The following is a 23,053-nucleotide window of genomic DNA, read 5'->3' as shown; positions in this document are numbered from 1 at the left end:
GTCCCAGGGCTTCATTCACAAGACAAGTATTTGTGCTAGAAAAGAAATACAGTAAATGGGTAAACCAGACTAAGCATCAATCGAAGGATGGCATACTCGGTCTAAAAAGTATTTTTCAGCGGGTTTCTCGCCCTAAATCAGCCACAGTTGTTAATTCGGCATATTCATCCGTGACGTCACGCATATCAGTATGCAAATTGCATCCGTAATCGGTTTCTTAAAATCAAGTGTCGTAGTACCAGTGTGCCATCTAGCGGAATGCAGTGATTAGACTGCAAAAAAGTGCTAAATCCAGAGATACGAATATTGATCTATTTGATCAATGTTCTGATTTATAATTCGCATAATTTTCGCGTCAATCTATAACGCCAATAGAATATGTCATATCGGCCGAAGATTGAGAATATCAGAAATCTGTCAAATTCAAATGGAGTTTTAGTTAAACACGGTTTCAATACACCATCATCTATCATATTTTACAGGTGGGATCGTCATTACCTGATCACTTGTCGTCCGATCAATTCCCGACATCGAAAGACGTCAATCTTGAATTGAAACCAATTTTCGTTAAACGCATTTCAGACAACGTCGCCTTCCCAGCGGTAAGTTAAGTTCACTAGGGTATCATCTTACACCACTGGTTGACGTGACTGCGTACTGATATGAATCTCAATGATGAGTTAACGAATAAAAACCCACAGTATCTGTAGAAACAGTTCATTTCCTTACAGTTTCTAGATTAAAACTAAACCTCATCTTCAGAGGTACAAAAGAATAGAATAAATAAACGATTATTGTATTTTTGCACCTCTGAAGATGAGGTTTAGTTTTAACCTCGAAACTTTAAGGAAATAAACTGTTTCTATAGATACTGTGGGTTTTTTATTCGTTAACTGGTTGACGTGATCAAGAGACTATGGTGGCTGATAAGGGCCATAGCGTAAAATTCCTGGTATGTAAATGAGGGCGCCAGAACGCCAGAACGCCAAAACGAAAAAAAACGTCCAATTTTCTCTAAAAGTTCGTTTTGGCGCGCCAAAACAAAGAAAATTCCGTTTTGGCGCCCCCGCCAAAACGAACTTTCATTTTGGCGCCCCCGCCAAAACGAACTTTCGTTTTGGCGCCCCCGCCAAAACAACGAAAAACGTCGAAATTTCTCTAAAAGTTCGTTTTGGCGCGCCAAAACGGAGAATATTCCGTTTTGGTGCCCCCGCCAAAACGAACTTTCATTTTGGCGCCCCCGCCAAAACGAACTTTCGTTTTGGCGCCCCCGCCAAAACAACGAAAAACGTCGAAATTTCTCTGAAAGTTCGTTTTGGCGCGCCAAAACAAAGAAAAGTTCGTTTTGGCGCGGTTATTTCCGTTTTGGCGCCCCCGCCAAAACAAGCATTCAACCACAGTAAAATTATTTTTCAAATTGGCGCGTTGATCTTGTGTGTAATTTGCATAAAATTGCATAAATGAAAATATTTCACGTATATATAGAATTATTTTACGTGGTTTAAAGTTCGTATTGGCGGGGGCGCCAAAACGAAAGTTCGTTTTGGCGGGGGCGCCAAAACGGAATATTCGTTGTTTTGGCGCGCCAAAACGAACTTTCAGAGAAAATTGGACGCTTTTCGTTGTTTTGGCGGGGGCGCCAAAACCAAAGTTCGTTTTGGCGGGGGCGCCAAAATGAAAGTTCGTTTTGGCGGGGGCGCCAAAACGGAATTTTCTCCGTTTTGGCGCGCCAAAACGAACTTTCAGAGAAATTTCGACGTTTTTCGTTGTTTTGGCGGGGGCGCCAAAACCAAAGTTCGTTTTGGCGGGGGCGCCAAAATGAAAGTTCGTTTTGGCGGGGGCGCCAAAACGGAATTTTCTCCGTTTTGGCGCGCCAAAACGAACTTTCAGAGAAATTTCGACGTTTTTCGTTGTTTTGGCGGGGGCGCCAAAACCAAAGTTCGTTTTGGCGGGGGCGCCAAAATGAAAGTTCGTTTTGGCGGGGGCGCCAAAACGGAATATTCTCCGTTTTGGCGCGCCAAAACGAACTTTCAGAGAAATTTCGACGTTTTTCGTTGTTTTGGCGGGGGCGCCAAAACGAAAGTTCGTTTTGGCGGGGGCGCCAAAATGAAAGTTCGTTTTGGCGGGGGCGCCAAAACGGAATATTCTCCGTTTTGGCGCGCCAAAACGAACTTTTAGAGAAAATTGGACGTTTTTTTTCGTTTTGGCGTTCTGGCGTTCTGGCGCCCTCATTTACATACCAGGAATTTTACGCTATGGCCCTTATCAGCCACCATACAAAACAACGAAAAACGTCGAAATTTCTCTGAAAGTTCGTTTTGGCGCGGTTATTTCCGTTTTGGCGCCCCCGCCAAAACAAGCATTCAACCACAGTAAAATTATTTTTCAAATTGGCGCGTTGATCTTGTGTGTAATTTGCATAAATTTGCATAAATGAAAATATTTTACGTATATATAGAATTATTTTACGTGGTTTAAAGTTCGTATTGGCGGGGGCGCCAAAACGAACTTTCGTTTTGGCGGGGGCGCCAAAACGGAATATTCGTCGTTTTGGCGGGGGCGCCAAAACGAACTTTCAGAGAAAATTGGACGTTTTTCGTTGTTTTGGCGGGGGTGCCAAAACCAAAGTTCGTTTTGGCGGGGGCGCCAAAACGGAATTTTCTTTGTTTTGGCAAGCCAAAACGAACTTTTAGAGAAAATTGGACGTTTTTCGTTGTTTTGGCGGGGCGCCAAAACGAAAGTTCGTTTTGGCGGGGGCGCCAAAATGAAAGTTCGTTTTGGCGGGGGCGCCAAAACGGAATTTTCTTTGTTTTGGCGCGCCAAAACGAACTTTTAGAGAAATTTCGACGTTTTTCGTTGTTTTGGCGGGGGCGCCAAAACGAAAGTTCGTTTCGTTTTGGCGGGGGTGCCAAAACGGAATATTCGTTGTTTTGGCGCGCCAAAACGAACTTTTAGAGAAAATTGGACGTTTTTTTTCGTTTTGGCGTTCTGGCGTTCTGGCGCCCTCATTTGCATACCAGGAATTTTACGCTATGGCCCTTATCAGCCACCATAAGAGACAGTGAATAAGTGAAATAAGTCTCAGTTTTACAATTTCATTTTCTCCGACTGCAGGCTATTCTAAAACAAGAAGCGAACAAACTAAAGACCCTCGAATCGGCGATGGCAAACGCCGAAGCGGTTGAAAGGTACAGGGTTTGTCGCGAGAACGCGACCGGCGCGAATTGGCATCAAGATTGCAGCCGTATCCAGCAAACAGCTTCTCGAAAGATATATTCAATCGGGGAACACCTCAGAAAGATCCGACAATATCGAAACGACACCTTCGAGCACATACGACTTATGGTATGAACCACTAATATCTTAACTTAACTTAACTTAACTTAACTTAACTTAACTTAACTTAACTTAACTTAACTTAACTTAACTTTAACCTTTTTCCCAGTTAGCAAAATCTTGTTACTAAGTAAAAAGCCACAGCTGATATCAAAACTTTTATTGTCTGACACTTTCGTAGTTTTTGTTTCTCTGATGATGGAGTTTAGAAAAACTTCGAAACTCTCAGACAATAAACGTTTTATTATCAACTGTGGATTTCTGCTTGGTAACTCTGATGATACGAGATTATTTTAGTTTTCCGGTCGAATCATGTAACATTAAGGATCTTGAAAACTGAAACTTAGAAAGAAAACATTTAAATTTTTTATCGTAAATCGATGATGCCATGAACATCTAATGCACATCCCCAAGACAATTTAAGTTTTATAGTTTTATTTCTTTTTTGCAGATGAAACAGAACAATATCGGCTTCAAATCGCACGAAGGCTTAACGATTGCACCCGTGACGTCGTACAATTGGGACCTAACGACCTATCGATACATCTACAATCTTCGATTTCTCGAACATATGGCAGAATACGTGTCGGACATCTTTTTCCATTTACTGATTTTAGACTCTAACGTTCGCTGCTGATTCTATTCAATCCCACAGTCATCTTCGACGATGCGGGATCATTTTGTAACGATTTTATATGCAAACGCACGATAAAGATCACATTTACGACTGCATTTTTATCTTACCGCAGTATCTATCTTGTTTTTAGTTTTAAGGAGTTTATGAGGATTTTTTGATTTAATGATTTTTGTTGAGTTTACATCTTTTTATGTATAACTGTATAGATGATAACAGTTAAACGCGTATTTATTTTCTAAATTATTCGATTTTGTTATAAATGCATTGATTAACGCTTTGAGTATTTTAAGTAATGCATTGATTATTACACTGAAGTATATAGATATATATCGAGTATCCAAGTACCATGACCCTCAGTTTCTGGATAAATTGAATTGACATAGATTTAAGTTACTGATATTCGCTTAATTGAATTGATGAAATTTAAGCATATCTTTTACATAACAGGTAGACATCTATGTTTTCATTTACATTATATTAGGCCTACTTTGATGGCTTATGAACGAACTCAACCTTTAAAGGTTAGACTTTAAAATGATACCTTGTTTCTCTTAATCGGCCAAGCCATTTTGTAAATCGCAAAAAAATTTTTAATCAGTTCATTTCTATAACTGTCGGGTCTGTAATGGTTAGCTTGCTTTAAAAAAAAACAAGTAATGCACAGGGTAGATAGACGGCCGGTTCGGTCAACTTTTAAGCTCAGCAGAAAGGAGAAACGGGGTATCAATTTTCTAGCCTTAGCATGTATTACAATGTATTTCTTTTTAACTGAACATTTACCTTGGAAAAATACTTGTAGCGCAGACTTGTTCCAAACGAAATGTCTTTTAGATGGACTTTTAGGCAGCAATGTAAAGCAATATTGTGAAGAAGGAATGTCAAGTTTAAGTTTTTTATTATTGTTTTCAATATTCATATCTTAAAACAGTTTCGTTGTACGTATTGATAAATAACGTATAAATCATATTTGTTGGTTGTTGTTTTTTTACTTATCCACAACCGGATTCGAGCACGATGTCACGTCGACGATATAGAATAGCTTGATCGAAATTTCCTAGAAATCTACAGACGTTACGTAATATCGGTATTCCTTCGATAACATTGCAATGTTCTCGGCATTTATCGGAAGCTTATTTCAGTGAGTGACGCGTGCAAAATGTGGGTTCGAACCCCGGTGGCGACAGTGTTTCTTGGTCGAAGGTCTCTCCTGATGATGAGAAAAACTGCTTATAATGCCCTGCGTGGCGATTTAACCTGAGTGGTCAGGGTATTAAAAAACACACAATAGATACGCAATCATTGGCAAAGCATAAAAACACCTGAAATGTACAGTTACGTTAATCATATGATTAATCGATTATGGGACATTAAAATTTTGGCGAAAATTTCGAATCACCTGAGCTTCGATGGATCCCAATTCAAAAGATGAAATTTCAACACCGAAAAACCACGGGATATATCATCATGGTCTAAATGTAGATTGTGCATTAATGAATGGCATTCTTCGTATTCGGGTAGATTTCTATGCATATTTAATACGTCGGTATGGAACTGTTAATTGCTTATGGTTTAAGTACATTGCCCGTTCGTACCGGTCAAATCGTGGGATCATATACAGGTCACTTAGACCAGGATGACCCTCGATTGCTGTTTGTCATCAAGAGTATTCAGTTTCTGAAAACAAAACTCTCCTAATTTGTATCTTAAGTATAACACATACGTAAGGCAAGATATTGATACCGCGTTTCTCCTTCCTGTTGAGCTTAAAAACCGACCCGACCAGCCGCCTTTCTAACCTGTACTTTGCCTGTTTTTAAATCAAGGCCAGGTTAACCACAACAGATTTGGCAGCTATAGAAATGAGCTGATTTCGAATTTTATTGCGGTTTACAAAAATGACCCAGTCGTTTAGGAGAAACATATATTATTTTTTTAAGTCCAAAAATGTCGTATTTTTTTATTCGAACCATGCGAATGGGAAATGTAGTTTCTATCTGATAATCGGATACCTATCGTAACAAACCTATCAATAATAAACAAAATTCAATGAATATCTATTACATGTAGAAATCTTATGAACAAAGATTATCTAGAAATGCGAGGCCGTTACGTCACACCATGGACGTATAATCTAGTTTATACGTCCACGGTCACACGTAGCTCCGGAATTTCCCGGTATTAATGTCTATCTGAATGACCACTTCGCCGATAAGCAACTGGAGCCACGATGGGTTTTCCTGAGTTTGACGGATTTTTTTTCAATCGTAACGATGCCTACACGATATAAACAAGCAGTTCCCATATAAACGTAATTGTTAATGTATTGTCCCTCCCCTCCCCCCCCCCCGTTCTAGCTATGCCTTCCAGTAATGAAACGAACAATGTAAAAAGATCGAAAAGCAATTATTTTCCTTTTTTAATAAAAACGATGAAATGCACAGATGACGTGCCTGTTTTAGGCAAGACCTTCTATTCGCCTGATAGCTTCGGAATGAGGAAATTTAGAACAGATCATCAATTTTGATAACAGGTTTCTAGTTGGTGTCGAAATTCTTTCCTTTCGACGATGTTCATTAAGCGCTAAAACGCGTTTTTGCCAAATCGGGCCTATGTCATCCGGCGGGCGACGCGTGGTGCAAAGGTTGAAAAGTTACGTGTGCTTTGAGAGTTGATACGCTTTTCGGCCACGCTAAGGCAGGTGCGCGTATAGGTATTAAGCCGTATGATTATCGGAATCCCCGTCAAAACGAAGCAACACGTGAAATTGAACGAACGTCGCAACAGATCAAGATGGAATCAGACGATAACGTATTGATCCTCTATTCCAGCCAAACAACGTGAGTGACAAAAAAATCGATTGGGAATCTGTGTTTGGGGGAATTTTTCGATTTTCCAAAGCTTTTAAATTATTCACAAGAGTTGAAATAATGATTTTTTTATGATTTTGATAATGAAATACAATGAATCATTGAAATTATCAATATCTTTACTGCGAGTGGCTGCTTGGTTTTAACAATTTTTAAAAGATTTTCTGCGCGATTTTTTTCATTCGCTGATCATCAATAATTTGTGCGCTCGATTAGCCAACATTGTCAAAAGCGATTAACCAACTTTATCATTCTTCGAATTTCTATCGAATTCATTTAATCGCAGGAATTGTGTTTATTTTCAATTCAAGAAATTATTTTCTTAATCGAGTGACTTTTTCGACAGTGAGTAGCTGACCTAACAATTGAGAATTGGATTTTTCTGCAAATTTATCTTTCGAAACTTTATCGTTATTTTACTCGGTTACAAAGTCTTACACATTCCCTTTCGATTTACAATCGACTGATGTAAATGGTATTCCTTCTCTTTCGAGAAAAATAGCGGGCGTTTGCTGGTTGTTTAGTCAGTGTTTTCGCTAGTGTGTCCGGCTTATCAAATATCGATTAGCCCGAGTACGTCTAATGCAAAGTGGTTCATCCGGCCGCGAGCTCAGAATATCAAAAACGTATGTTCAATCTCGTATTTTTTACAAATCTTTTACATGGGCGGGTCCAAGGGAAGGGTGCTGGAGTGCGCATCCCCTCTTAAAAAGACCGCGCGTTTTCGACTGATTAAGCGCGAAAAGATGCCCTGAATTTTACAGCAAAATGAAAAGTAATGAACCGATAGCAAAACCGTTTAGATTCATAATCTTGTTCTCTGTATTTTCAAAGAATGAGTTAATGTTTTCCGATGATGTTTTTCGTGGTTCCCCTTTAATCATATGATATGCCTTATTTGGGGGTGCACCCCTTCCTAGGGCCCTATATCGGCCTCTGTTTTATAAACGAAGTTCACAAAAAACGGACAAGCGAGATCAGTTACGTGCTGTTACTTTTCAATTAGTGAAATCGAACAAAGATCGCCGACCAACAACTTAACATTCCTCTGCGCGTTAATTCGACGGTACCGACCAGGAGAGTTCACATCGAGTGAAATAGCAGCCACGTAAACTGATTGCCATACGATAGTTGGAAAAAAAATAAATGAACGAGTGCATTCAGTTTTGTTGTTCAGAATCGAATAGATAGTGCGTTTGCTAATAATTCAAACTATTAGAATGATGACTAAATTGGTTCCTACTGCCATCAAGATTCAATCGAGAATCAATCATTGAAACAACTGCAACAAAATCAACGAAGGAAAATGTTTACTAGCAAATAACTGAACTATTTCTGGCCCGGAATTATTAAATTTCCTCGTTATTTGTTATAGGAACTTCGTAATAATACTTTTTCCAAAAGGTCACATGCGCTAGCATTAGCTGGCACATTGCCACAGAAACACGGTTTATAGTATAATAGTAATTACGAACCATTGACGTTGAATGACCACTGACCACGTGGTATTTCCTGGTTTTCATTCATAAAACGGTAACGTAAACAGCTCGCAATCTTTAATAGCGCATACTTGAATTACGGAAATATCTTTCTAATTATAGCCATGGCAAAAAATAAATCTAAACCTGTTTCCGCGTAATGACTTACGTTCTGGTAACATATAGTAAACAAAGCGAAATACAATCAATTTTATTTAGCAAGATTTCTACAACTTGTTTAAAAGATAAAAACGGAAAGCAGAACGGTTTTACAATATTTCATATTCGTATATCATTCGTTCATTTAACGAATGTTCGAAAACTATCAATAGCCCCCAATACCCGCGCCCGCAAGGGCGGATCTTGGATTCTTGGAAGAGGTGGACCTGAAAATTCGAAAGGAACTTTTATTTGAACAAGTCAGATGTGGCAATGTGAGGACTGCAAGCACGAAAAGTAGTGTGGGCCTCTGGTGGCACTCCGAGAAATTTGGGACAAAAAGGGACATTTCTAGCCCTCATCACAACCCACTTGCATTTATTTTCTGTCCTTTAAAAATTCTCTTTGAAAACGAGTTTCCAGACTTTTTGGAGGTCACAATTTTGAAGGGGTGGACTAGTCCCCTAAACCCGTCTTTGGTGCCCTAATGAGCATATTTTATAGCAAGTATTTTCCTTTTATATTTTTCAGGTATCCGACGCTTGTGGTGAGGTTTATCTCGTCGATTCTAACGCCGATCATTCTCGTATTCTTCGTACAACGTCTCTGGCGATACTATAACCTGAGCACAGCTGACAGCTCTTCTGATTTACCACTGCCGCCTGGAAGTTTTGGTCTTCCGTTTATCGGCGAAACACTCAATCTAATACTCGGGGTAAACTGATCCGCTTTCAAAGTGTTTATTACATCGGATTTTCAAGAAAAAATCTAACGAAAGGAATTTCTATACCCCCTGATATTTCAGTTATCGTAAACATCAGAATTTTCTTATTTCCATAGGCGGATGAATTTTTCAAGAAACGACGAACGGAATTGGGCAACGTTTACAAGACGCATTTGCTCGGGCAGCCGACGGTGCGGGTGATCGGCCGCGAAAACGTCCGCAAGATACTGCTCGGCGAAAATAAACTGGTGACGACCTGGTGGCCGGCGAGTACGCGACGACTGATGGGAACCGGGGCTCTTTCCCACTCGGTCGGCATCATACATCGTAAACGGCGTAAACTGATCGCGAAGGCGTTCACCCACGACGCGCTGGAGAGATACTGCCGACCGATGCAACGGGCTATCAAACGCCACGTGATTAGATGGTGCGAAGACGGCTATATACTCGGCTATCAGGAAGCGAAATATCTAACTTTCGCTCTGGCTGCGCGAGTGCTGCTGGGATTTCATTTTACGCGACGCGACATCGGTCAGTTGCTGGCCGTATTCAACGATCTGGTCGACAATCTATTTTCGCTGCCGTACAACATACCAGGTAGCGGATTTCACAAGGTAGGTAACAAGGGCGGATCTTTTTAAAAGAGGTCGACCTGGAATGGGCACTTGATTTTAAAAATGGCAGATTTGCCAATGCTTTAAAGACTGAATGCCTGATCATTTAGGACAAAAGGGGCTTAAAAAGGCTTAAAATTTTCTTTGTAAAACTAATTGTCAAGAACTTTTCGAGGGCACATTCGAACTGTGGGGTATACCTGTCCAACCGGTCAACCTCCTAAATCATCGTATTCGTTGAGCTTCAATTCAAATTGTTTTCCTGGCGATACAAACGACAATATTTTACCGTCGGTTTTGCAGGGAATGAAAGCTAGGGAAAAGCTACTCGAAACGATCGAGAAACAAATTGTTGAACGAATGAACTCGCCCGAAGACCACGACGACGCGCTGTGGCTTTTGATGAACGCCTCGGACGACGATGGTACTAAATTGTCGATGATGGAGTTGAAAGAAGCTTGTTTGGAGCTGTTGTTCGCCGGTCACGAGACCACCGCCAGTGCGGCCTGTACGACGATGATGCAACTGGCTCAGAAACCGGAAGTCGTGCAGAAAATCCAAGCCGAACTCGAGGAGCACGCGGTCGACGACGTTGAAGGAATGAAATACGACGAGCTCCATCGTTTGACCTATTTGAACCGAGTGATTAAAGAGGTCCTGCGAGTAGCGCCCCCTGTAGGAGCGGGATTCCGAAAAGCTATTAAAACGTTTGAAATTGATGTACGTACTTAAACTAAAATTCTTTTTTATGGCATTTTATACATTACTACAGCGGAACCCGTTATAACAACCTCGGTTATTAAAAACCTAGATTTTCGTCCCACATAGGATAATCATAGCTGTTTTATACTGGATATAATGAACTGATAGCTATAACGAACATTGATCCGGTCCCTAATCTTCGTTGTAACGAGGTTCCACTGTAGTCATGGTTCAATGACCACGACGTAATTTTCCTAGTTTGAAGTTCATGTTAAAACGACTGTTCCATGTTTCGAATATTTTCAGGGTATGCAAGTTCCAAAAGGATGGTCAGTGGCATACAGCATTAGAGACACTCAGTGTACGAGCAAACTTTTCGAAAACGTTTCGGACTTCGACCCGGATCGTTGGTCGAAACTGTCGAACAACGACCAAGACTCCGCGCATTTCGACTACTTGCCGTTCGGAGGCGGCCCGCGAGCGTGCGTCGGACGCGAATACGCCGGCGTCCTGTTGAAAACGTTGACGATCGCCCTGGTGCAGAACTCCGTATGGAGCATGCAGAACGAAAAGCCGAAAATGAAACTGATTCCGGTGCCGCATCCGATCGACGGACTGCCTTTGGAGTTTACGGAGGCCGAACAGATATTTCGCCCTCGGTCGCACACCGTGTAGAGACTTTAACATCAAATTAATCATCACAAACCAAAGAAAAAAGGCGATTGATGGCTTACATGTACAATAATTCTTTGGTGTACTGCATTCACCAAATATTGAGTTAATAGTACGCCTGCTGTGACGCGCGCTGATAACGGAAACCTGTTTTATTATTCTGCACTACTTTTAGTTCTAAAAAGGTACAGAAAGGACGTTTATCGTAGTGATATTTAAACCGCATCTAGTCTGAGTGACAAAATGTATTTACTGGTTGATAATTTGCCGGCTCAATCTATTTATATCAATATCTTTTGTGTGCGAGTCTATGCGAATATTCATGTATATTATTATTTATATCGCAAATCGTTTAATTAACATACGGGTATTTTTATACAGTATTAATAATATTGTTTTTCTTATCGCAATATACAAAAATCAGTTTATATCCGTTTAATGTCCAAAAAAATTATTTCGGGTTCGTAAATGCCTAACACATGCGCGACACTCCTGAATATTTGACCTATGGGGTAGAAAGCGGTCACCAGGTGGTCATTTGTAGGTCGCGAACTTTGTCGCCTATGCGGGCAAACAACAAACAAACATCGGTCATCTGGGGATTTCGCTGACCAGCGTGGTCAAGCTTTTCAACAATACTGCGTAACATTCCTGCCTTCCGCTTGACCTTTAAATTGGAAGTACAATGTAACCACGGAATTTTCCTGTGAATTATCGGTCACAGTTCGTCGACTCTTGTAGCTTTAGATCAGTGACCGTTTCTCGTAAAACTTCGGAGGGTTGAATAGGAGTTCATTCCAGGAAAAGGTCAGCATTTGGTCGTAACAACGCCCTGACCGTGCCAACGCGGGTCACCTTCAACATTGTGCAATAAGGAAATTAACGAAATTCTTTGAAAATAAGGGCGAATGAAAGATCAATCTTCATCCTTATAATGCAGAAAGAATAGTGAAAATGCACTTTTAAGAGTTTTTGAAATATGAATCAAAGTTGAAACTCTCGTGTTAACAGGCCGATATGAAGTCAGTATATTATAAATGTAAAATCCCGCAATACTGTTGAATGACTAAAAAGTTTATTAGACATTTCGGGTGTGGTCCTTACCACCCTTCATTAGTATTTTAGACTGATTAAGGGTGGTAGGAACCACCAGAAATACATGCAAAGTTTATTTCTATTATTTCAGTAAACATTTTACTCATTCGACTATTGTTAGACATTTATTGTTTCATCACAGATACTGCGACCTACTGATTCTACTTGTTTGAAGCGAAATCGTATATCGTCATCAAATCCCTCTTAAACAATCGAACGTGACGTCGTCATATTGTAACGATTAGCTAGATTTTAATTTCTATACGTCTCAGAAATTGCATTTATTCGTTGGCGCTATATAGTTTTACTTAACCACCAAGTTATTTGACGATGAGGCCCGGAAATACTATCAAGACAATATTACTACGCACATCATTTGAGATGAAATACCGCATTTTATTAGTATAACTAACATTACAAGCGAGTCGTTTGTAAAACGATTGACCAAGCAAGCCGCTGATTTATCGACCGTGATTTGAATAAACATGTACTCTCAAAAGGATCAAGACAAGCGACTGTGGAACCTCGCTACAACGAACTTCATGGTATCAGAAAAAATGTCCGTTGAAGCCAATAGTTCCTTATAATCAGCATGAAATAAATCAAATCTTCCTTTTTGCTTTTTCCGATGAATCGTTGTATCTGAGTTCGTTATAACGAGGTTACACTCTAGTTTGAATGACTTTAATCTCATTTTAGCGACCGTACTGCAACCATGATTAACCAAATCATTGGAAAATCGAAAGCTAAATTATTGGCAGTGATTTCTGGCATTTGAATATCTAATTCCAAAATATTTCGAAACACTTCGAAGCCTATTTATCCTAGATTTAAGTATACATGTATAAAAAATATAGCACCAATACATCAGTTGATGAGAGTGGAGGATGAACATGAAACGTCAGTCAACTCTCGAAATATCTATAACATTTCCCATGCATTCTTCTTCATTTGAGAATAGGAACACCATTACGCTGCTCACAATTCTGAAAGAAAATAAAACAAGGAAAGGCGATGGAATCATTGGTATATGTACATCGACCAGGGATCGAGGCATCATGCACAGTTGTTGAAATGCTCGACAATCTGAATATTTCAATATTCGACTTATTCAACGATATCAATCAAATACAGAAACCAATAAAACATTGAAACTCACATCTATCGAAGAACATACCGCGAGCTCAAAACCTTTGCAAAAGATTGTTGTTAGAAAATAGTATATCTACCAATAATGAAAATACAAATATACACTTCGCAGAAAACCCGATTCCGTCTGCGGAACGGACGGACGACGGACGAAAAGTGAACGCGATACAATGAAGCCCTTTTCGGATTCACCCCTAGTGGGATAAAAACGAGACGATATTGTTAAAGATAGACTGAAGATGTGCGTTTCCGCTTAGTTGGATGTCCTGTTTCTTAAGCAGGTGAAGTGTAGCTGCCAGCTAGCTACCATGACGCTAACTGGTTAGTACCGAAAAAATTCATCGCGTTTGAATAACTCAGAAAATCCCCAAACTGGTGCCTCGACTGAATGATAGCAAAATCAGAAAACTCAAGATTCGCGCAGTTTTATTGTAGCTTATCAATTACCTTGTTTCAACACGACGTTGACCCGCGCCTTGGCGGAGTTGATTCCCAGCGCGTTCTGGGCCAAACACGCGTAGTCGCCCTGGTGTAGTTCTTGCAGATTCATGATCTGAAGCCAACCAGTCACCTCGAATCTATCAGGACCGCCACGCGAATTAACCGAGACGTGAAGATCGTCACCTTTGGTTGAATAAAAGAATAATCAACAATCATGTATGTCAGTATGAGAAAAAGCCTGAACTACCTGTGTAACGGGAAACTTCCTCGGTTATGCAACAGATCAAAATCGTGCTTAGTGTTGCAGCTGTATAAATATGGCTGCTGCACATAAATTTACTAAGATTTTGACGTAATTTTGTTTCATTTTTGCCCATGAATGATAGTTTTCAGAAGAGAAAACAAATTGAACTGAAAATCTGATTGCACCGTTGAAAGAGAAATGTAATATATAAGCCTACATCCATATGACTTGATTTTCCGACATGAGATATATAATTGGATCTTTTCACAGCCATCTTTTCTACAGGAGTCTATCGATCAATAACCATAATCCGCAAACTTATGGTGTCATATGAAATTTGGTTAGGCAACTGATCCGATTCTATCCCCGGTTCGATTGGAAAGAAGCAATCCTGGATCCGCGCATACGATGAACACTCTCGGCAGCTGCTCGATTTTTTGCAGTAACGCTCATACATAAGTCGAATGCATTCCTGATGTATTAGATACAAAAATAAACTTCGCTTCCGTATATTTAGAACGTGTGATTTTGTTATTTCGATCGGGGTAATGTATTAATTAACGATCGCGAACTAAGGCAAGTACTCAATTACGCATTTGATAATTATACAGATCTATCGAGCTTAGGCCCTATACGCCAACGATACGTAGCTCGCGGAAGGACAGAACGGCAAATATCCTTCCTAAGGCAAGCGATGGTCCTCCAGGTTCGCTATTAGGCTAAAAATGATACCTCGTTTCTCCTAATCGGTCGGGCCATTTTGTAAACCGCAATAATACCAGTTCATTTCTATAGCTGCCATGATATTTAAAAAAGTAATGTACATGGGATATAGGCAGCCGGCCTAGCCAACTTTTTTAAGCTAAGGAGAAATAAAGTATCAATTTGGTTAGCCTTAACCTGTGCGTAATCCGCACAATTGGTTCTTTATTTCAATTCATAAAATCGGATTAGCTTTTCTCGTATCAACAAGCAAATCAATTATCATTTGAAATATATAGATACGCTGAGAAGGAAAGTAAACCATGGCGTCTCGCGTCATAATATTTTTTTATTCGGCAGCGTGAATCTAGTTCAAAGTTGATTGAAAATTAACTTCGGACTTTGCGGAATTACGGCGCCGCTGCGCATACTCACTCGGTAGATAAATTGTTTCCTTGTTCGCATTGGTCCAGGTCCATTCGATCGTCGGGATCGGGAATCCTTTCGCCTCGCAGGACATGTATATGTCCGAACCTGTTGTGTTGCGAACGTTCTTCGGGCCGGTGACGATTACTGGAACTGAAAAACGATTGAACGATATTTTGATTCAATATCACTATAAATAATGATGGCTATATATTATGTACATGGCAAGCGGTAATTAGAAATAGCATTAATTAACTGAATGATAGCTAGCTATGCAATTCGATTATCAGCATCAGCAGGTCCCGAGGGAGCGCGGGCCGATTTCCCGAATTCTTATCCTAATATATAGTGGCGAAATTAAGAAGCAGTGCAATGATCTATCCAGCCCTATCGGTCCGTCCAGAGCATTCGATTCGATCTTCTCCGACCTCAAATCTTAGGAGAAAGATGAAAGCTTGGTCGGCAGGTAAAAAAAGAAAAGAACGGTAACGTCGTAATTCTGATACGTATTTATTATGATAAATCTCAATAAATAAAAGCTACTAAAACGTGGGATAAAATCGGTTGCGTTCTATTGATCGCTTCACTGACTTTTTCTAATCAAAATGTATCTCATAGAAAAAAACTATGTGATGCAACAACATACAAACTCGTCAGTGAGGCGGAGAGAAGAGGTTTTTGGGTCAACCTTTTTACCGACATTGCCACGACGTTTTCATTAGCGCGGAATAATAGAAAAAACCGCGGGTTGAAAGCCGATGCATTATGTGCAGCCGTGTACGAGGTACATCTATCCACTCGCATAACGATCGACGAGCTTCACGGATAGATTAAGCGACTTTATCGAAATCTTAAGTGCACTCATATTGACTGTTGACATAAGGTTATCATATCACACTTTCAAAGTTAGTAAATATTATGCGCATTTAAACGTATCAATATATACATATTGTATGCAGTGAGCTCCATTAGTTTTAATCGCAGACGAGGGAATAAAATCTTCACAATCTTTGAATTGTCATGTTTATATACATATTTTGACCGGGAATCCAATATCATCTAATTACAAACTTTCATTTCATTACACTTTGTACATGCGTAAAAATTGCAAATGAATTCCAAGTTATAGACGTGACTGAAACAAGGCCTTACCAGTTCTACACGGACCAGGATGCTGAACTCGGATCTTCTTGCCCGACGTCAACGACTTTTCGGACAGCTGACAAACACTTTCGTACGTCTGCCCGTCGGAGCCGCATAAAATGTCGCTGTATTTACACAAACACAGACCCTGTGGCTTTGACGTCTCGTCGAGGTCATCTCGCAGGCGACATTCGAGATTTTCCCCGCAGTTTAGATCTTTCACGTGTCGATTCGGAGCCTGAGGATGATCGCAAACTTCTCCTTCTTTCAGGGCGCAGACATCGCAACAACCGCATCTATCTTTAGTGATGCCGGCGATACATTTGATCAGTTTGGGACATCGTTCCGGTCTGCACTGACCGCAGACCCCTTGCTCCTTCCCGGTGACATCTTTCGCCGCCGCCAAGCAGACGGCGAACGCGAGGAAAGCTAGAAAACGAAGTCCGTTCGCCATCGTATCTACTCAACACTACACACAGTTCCCGCCGCAACGTGGCAGAAACATGCCGTAGTTTTGGGGTCGAGTCTATTTCGAGATAAGTAGCGGGGTAGGTGAGTTGATAAAGGACTTAGACCGGTTTTCTTTTCCAGGTTATCGCAAGACGGAAGACCGTGTCAATAGTGGATGGAGCTTTAGTTTCAATAGCTCTTTTATGTTCGGCGCACAACGAATCTCAGTGCATTGATCGAATAATCTATAATGATACGTCTATATCCCTTTTCTTCAGCGCGATACAACGTGAGCGTATTAGTAAGTGTTGTTAGAGGAACTAACGAAATTTATTAGAAGCATTCCGAAAATAACAGTAGTTTCCGCTTGTATCGAACGACGGACTCGCCATCTACTGGACTGTGGCGATGTAAGAATAAGAAAGTTGCGCGTTAACAGAAACGCCAGATAATATGTTTGTTTGTTCGTTTGTTTGTTTTTGCATTTCATTCGTTTGGGTCTTGGTTTTCCAAGACTAATCCTATTGAATTATTTATATAACCTCACGACGGGATGATCTTTGAAATGTTACCCGCTATAGTGTAGCAGCAGCCAACAGGACTCGAACCCGCTTTGCATCGAATCAGAAAGTACATGCGCTATTGTTTCTTTTCAAAGGTTATTTCTATATTTTCTGAAAGTTGAAATTTGCAATAATTCGATACGAATAAATTCGACTCTTATCCGAACACGAATACGATTCGGTTTTGGGCATCGTGACGTAAAAGTAGCCCACTTCTGAGTCTCGCCTTCTTCTATGATATTTATTTTCTCGCCGTCCTATCGATATATCGTCATTCGTCATTTTTCCGGAGAACAATCGCAGATAACAGCCCGCCACGAACCATCACGCCGGATGCCCCTAACGGACACGGGAGGTCAGCAAATCTTCATATCCTTATTGGCGCGAAAGCGAAGCGAAGATAAACGTAACGATGTTAGCGCTGCCGGCACTTCAATCGGCCCGTAACAGCGCCCGGTTATTAGATTATTACAGATGAAATCTATTTGTGATAGATTCTCTATGATGCATTCGATTAGATAACTCGGTTATAACTGACCGGACTACAAGTGCTTTCCAGACTTGTCAGCAAAGCGATATGATACACGGTGGCAATGAAAGCGATGTACCGTAATGAGCCCAGATCACCGACGTATACGTACGTACTCGCATTAAATACAACAATACGCCAAATGCGACGAACCTGGATATGTAATTCCCGGGGTTCGATTTGGATTTAGATACCTGGAATTAAATGCTCAATTCCGAGACAAGGTCCCGTTAACGAGCCCAAATCTCAATCGTTTTAAATTGTCGATTCAGGGGCTTTGCCTCGTGTGTATAGCAAGAATGAATTCTAGCGTCAACACGATTATACGATGGAAGTCGTTTCTCCTAAAAAAGAAGAAGAAAATCATCCCTTCTTAGTTTTTTCTTCGTCCGAATTTCTACACTTCTCTTTATGAACACCTCAACCTCCTGCCAGCATTTTTAGTAGCTTCGATGCATCTTTTGCTTTTCATTGTGTAAGTTGTCAGAGAAGAAGCCCTTCGGCCCAGCAAGTCTGCTGCCAGCATTCGAACCTTTTTGGCCCTGGATTTACGCGCTTTCCGGCCATATGGGCCTTAAAAAAGGTCTGTGGTTTTCGCAGAAATTTCATGCCAACCTCGGCATTTGATTTTCATGTGAATATCTGTAAAAATAAGAAGTCCGGAATGGTACCCTTAGGAGCCAGTTTGTCTCAAAGCTAATTGTATTTGGACTTTCGATTCAACCAACCCGAGTTGTCTCCGGCTTATGCGCAGAAAGTTTTCATACTCATGAATTTGTATCAAATATGAATTATATCTATTTTCATGATTGTTTGTACGTGTATCATACTTACTTCGACAACGTATCTTATTCGATATCCGAAATGCAAAATGAATTTATTCGTTCATCGATCGTCTTTTTCAAGAAGCTTCGTTTTACCTGTGTAATAGAACACAATTTCAACCAGTGACGCACATGCGTTGATAACATTTTGTGGAAAACCACGCTTTTCCGAATCGGGCGGAACATTTAAAACCATTTTCTAGAAATTACATACGAAAAAAATTCATTACACGCGTTCGAATACCTGTATTCGTAATGTATTTTTGTACGCCATGGTTTGCTTGCTCTCCAATTATCTTTTCATCAAAACCAGCGTTTAGATATTTGGATTACGGGCACGAATAACTATAAATATTAGTTCACGATTATTTCCATCGTTTGTAACCCGAACGTCATCAGTCCCATTAAATTCGAACAACAGTTCCTAAATATACGAGCAACGATTTTTGCCAACAGCTCTGCGGCGCTCGGGTTACGCGCGCGTGCAATAGCGTTGAAATTTTTTTTTCAAACTTTTTTTCTGAAAAGACAAATTGCTTCGGCGGTGGCTGTTCATTTGTAATTCAGTAATTCTGCCTGATTCTAGAATGTTTTTCGTCGTTAATACTTTTCATTTGCCATTTGCGTAGGTGTGGAACCTCATACACGCGCCTAACACGCGTTATGTGTGGAAGCAAATATATATATATATATATATATATATATATATATATATATATATATATATGTATATATATATATATATATATATATATATATATATATATATATATATATATATATATATATATATATATATATATATATATATATATATATATATATATATATATATATATATATATATATATATATATATATATATATATATATATATATATATATATATATATATATATATATATATATATATATGCGAAATTATGATTATTTGTTTGCAAAAAAAAATGATTTCAAGCCTCGGTTTATCGCAAACGAACGCCGGTAGCGACTTCATTCATCTACACAGTAAATATCGGTCGGGTACGATACGAAAATATTATGGAGTAAATTCACGCGTTTAAAACGAGGACGAAAACTCGACCTATATATCCGCGGATATTTATTCGGAGAATTTTTTGAAACGATTACAGCACATGAAAGACGACATTATGTAATAAGAGTTTATTTTTTTACAATGGAATCATGTCAAATGTCAGTGGATGACTTGTGTATATAAGCACTCCAAAACGAACGGGGCATTCATTCCTTCGATATATCTCGTGGGTTCGAATCTTAGTGGCAGAAGAGTTTCTAGGTCGATGGTTCTTCTCTCACGAAGCAGTGCGAAGAGTGACGCTTAAGCCCTGGCGGGAACGCAGCGAGATATAAATCCGAGACATGAAACAAATTTGTGTTCATGGGTTGTTTCGAGGATTCGATAGCGCAAAGTGGAAGCGCGTCTCGTTGAAAGGCCTGTCGTTTCGTGTTTCGGAGCAACGCACAGTCACACAAGCCAGAAGCATTAGTGCTATTTGTCTCGGGTTTGTTTCAATATACGTGTGCTAGTCTTTATAGCCTGCTGTGGTTTAATGTAAGAAATACGATATTTTGTATCAAACTAGTCAGCGCATGATAATACGAAAATGAATGACGTCAAAAAGGCGACATATTTCGAACACGGCCGTAATCTTGAGTTGTTCGGTACTGCTTTGCTCGAACAAGATCTGATTCCGTGAGTCTGAGTTAATTCATTATCAATACATTTTACTGGATCGAGACATAAATGGATGTTTCCTATCCCAAGCTATACAAGTCACTCAAGGTGGCTTTCTAAGTAATATGACTTGAGCACTGGCCACACCCTGGCCGTTAACGTCACCACAATTTTGGTCATTGATGAATAGTGAAAAAATTGTCTTTAGTATGAACGAGAGTTCCAACACTATCCGACACTAAGAGAGCAGCCCTGGCCCGCAATGGAGAATTTTGTTTCACATGCACGCCTAGACGATGGAACAAACCGTAAAAACGGTCGAACACGAAAAATGGGTGTTTTCATTCCGGCAGGCAAAGGTTCAAGCAGTATTCTCCAATAAAGTCAAGTAACCTAGTACTTCTACATATATTATGTAAGCGTTTCTTTATTATCTTTTCTCGTTTGAAACCTATAAAACCTTAAGACCATCCGGAAACATAGGGCAGACGATTTCAGTTCGTTTATAGGAACAAAATTATGAAATCGCACCTATATCGGTTTATTCGTATTGAACTACACCTAGACCTAGGTTGCAACTGCTTGTGCCCCGTTCAGTTATTTCGACCTGACCTTCGTAAAGTTGATTTGCTTCGTTCTTCTATAGATGCGTAAGCTAATCAGCACATGCCATCGGTATATTTCCCGCCTAGATGCTTTTAATGAAGAGGCCCTCGATTAATACTCAACAACTGATCCGTATTGTTCAGGCAAAACTCGATGCCTATAAATCATTTATTGCACTTGTGCGCACGCTCTGCGGCAGGTTTACTATTACAGAAGTCGGCAGTAGTATTTTTAATCACCATCTCACACACTCCGATCGAGCACAAGTTATAGCACATCATACTCACAGTCGCGACGGACGATTCGATTACGAAAGAAATATACACGGCGCAGATGCTCAACGGTCATTTTGTCATGAAAATCGATACGAACGGTATCTACCCGTTCGCGGCGATTGGACTTTAGTGCGACGGTTTTCGCCCAGCTAAAATCGCTGGTGAACAGTCGTCGTCGTTTTGTTGTTGGAACGTTTATTTCGCGAGGGATCGATGCCGCCTGGCTGTGCATATACGTTTATCATAGTTCCAGGCGAGTCCGGTTGTAGCGCGGTTGTCGATATAGCTTAAACGAAGTGTGTGTGAGTTTTCTCAGTTTGAATATGGATATCCGCCATAAAAGCATTTCGGCGCACAATCGACGCGTTGACAAATGCGCTTGTGTTCGCGCCGAATCTTTCGTCGGTTTTGTTTATTTACCCTGCGACAACAACAACCGCCATTGCGGATTCGCAGCAGATATCTTCAGGAAATTTCAACGCCTGTCAATGAACGAAAATGAATGAATGAATGAATGAATACGTTACTTTAAAAGCGCCGGTAAACGAACGCGTTTTCGTATGGAAAACATGCACGAACTATCTGCGGTGTTATGATATAAATATATATGATATAAATATATATATATATATACATAATATATATATATATATATATATATATATATATATATATATATATATATATATATATATATATATATATATATATATATATATATATATATATATATATATATATATATATATATATATATATATATATATATATATATATATATATATATATATATATATATATATATATATATATATATATATATATATATATATATACATATTTATATTTATAAATAGTTAAAACTCCGTTCGTCGCATTGGATGCTGGGGGCGATACTTGGTTACAGCGATTTGCATCATCAGTTTAAAGAAGATTTGCTGACGGCGGTTATAGTGGGTGGGACGCGCGCGTGACGTCGTCGAAAGCCGATGGATTTACCTAAAATTCGCGCGCGCAATTATTAGTCTAATCATTAATTGACAGAAAGTGTGTGAGATGTAGTCGCAGTTGCGCGATACATTGCGACGATGAGCCCGGGTACGTCGGGAGCTCAGGAAAGACGTCATATTCTCATTGAATTCAATTACTCCTAACGCTGAAGCATTTTAAGTTATCGAGGGTTCATATCCCTCACCGGGCACGCTGTACTTGCGCGCGTCTAATGACATTATCGTCCAGGTTGACTCTCTCCGAGGGGAGTATACCGTCATCGCTTACTTAAATTTCGTGTGGACCACCGACATCTCGGCAACATTCATGGGCAAAACGACCAGGTGACACAATGGATAGCTCTTTAACAGGCTAGACGATGTCTCCTTAAGCGACATGACGTCTTCGAAATGAGGATAGGGGGTGTTTTCATGACATGTCTACTCTTAGGGCTGGTTATGGCGAAGGCTAGAGCGCGGCGGACCAAAAATAAACAACTTCACATACAAGGTAGGCCTCTTCTCATTCCTTATCTTGGAAATTCCATTACCTCGTTGACATAAATCACTGCCGAAATGTTTTGTATGCGAGCGGCTTAAATGTTGCATATTTAGACTGAAAAATGTTTGTAATTCGCACTCGATGCCGAGTAGCGTTAAGCCCGATGACTTTAACAGCGCGTGTATTACGGATTCCCGCGGTTTTCGGCCAATATCTGAAAAGCGCACGGC

General features: G+C 40.0%; 2 protein-coding genes across 2 annotated transcripts; one reads left to right on the top strand and one right to left on the bottom strand.

The window, feature by feature from the left end:
- The first annotated feature begins 6,763 nt into the window (after positions 1–6,763).
- Positions 6,764–11,192, top strand: LOC141899016 (cytochrome P450 26A1-like). Its single transcript, XM_074785167.1, has 5 exons — positions 6,764–6,810; positions 9,009–9,192; positions 9,318–9,815; positions 10,119–10,535; positions 10,824–11,192. Exons 1-5 carry the CDS (start codon positions 6,764–6,766, stop codon positions 11,190–11,192), a joined length of 1,515 nt encoding a protein of 504 aa, XP_074641268.1.
- A 1,076-nt stretch (positions 11,193–12,268) lies between these two features.
- On the bottom strand, positions 12,269–16,872 carry LOC141898851 (insulin-like growth factor-binding protein-related protein 1). The gene is made up of 4 exons (XM_074784983.1): positions 16,399–16,872; positions 15,256–15,399; positions 13,881–14,057; positions 12,269–13,270 (listed from the first exon to the last, which is right to left on the bottom strand). The coding sequence occupies exons 1-4, from the start codon at positions 16,841–16,843 to the stop codon at positions 13,263–13,265; spliced, it is 774 nt and encodes a 257-aa protein (XP_074641084.1). The 5' UTR covers positions 16,844–16,872; the 3' UTR covers positions 12,269–13,262.
- Positions 16,873–23,053: the final 6,181 nt, after the last annotated feature.

The sequence above is a fragment of the Tubulanus polymorphus genome, chromosome 2 (genome assembly GCF_964204645.1).
Source record: "Tubulanus polymorphus chromosome 2, tnTubPoly1.2, whole genome shotgun sequence".
Classification (NCBI taxonomy): Eukaryota; Metazoa; Nemertea; class Palaeonemertea; order Tubulaniformes; family Tubulanidae; genus Tubulanus; species Tubulanus polymorphus.
This window is presented reverse-complemented; position numbering and strand designations above follow the sequence as displayed.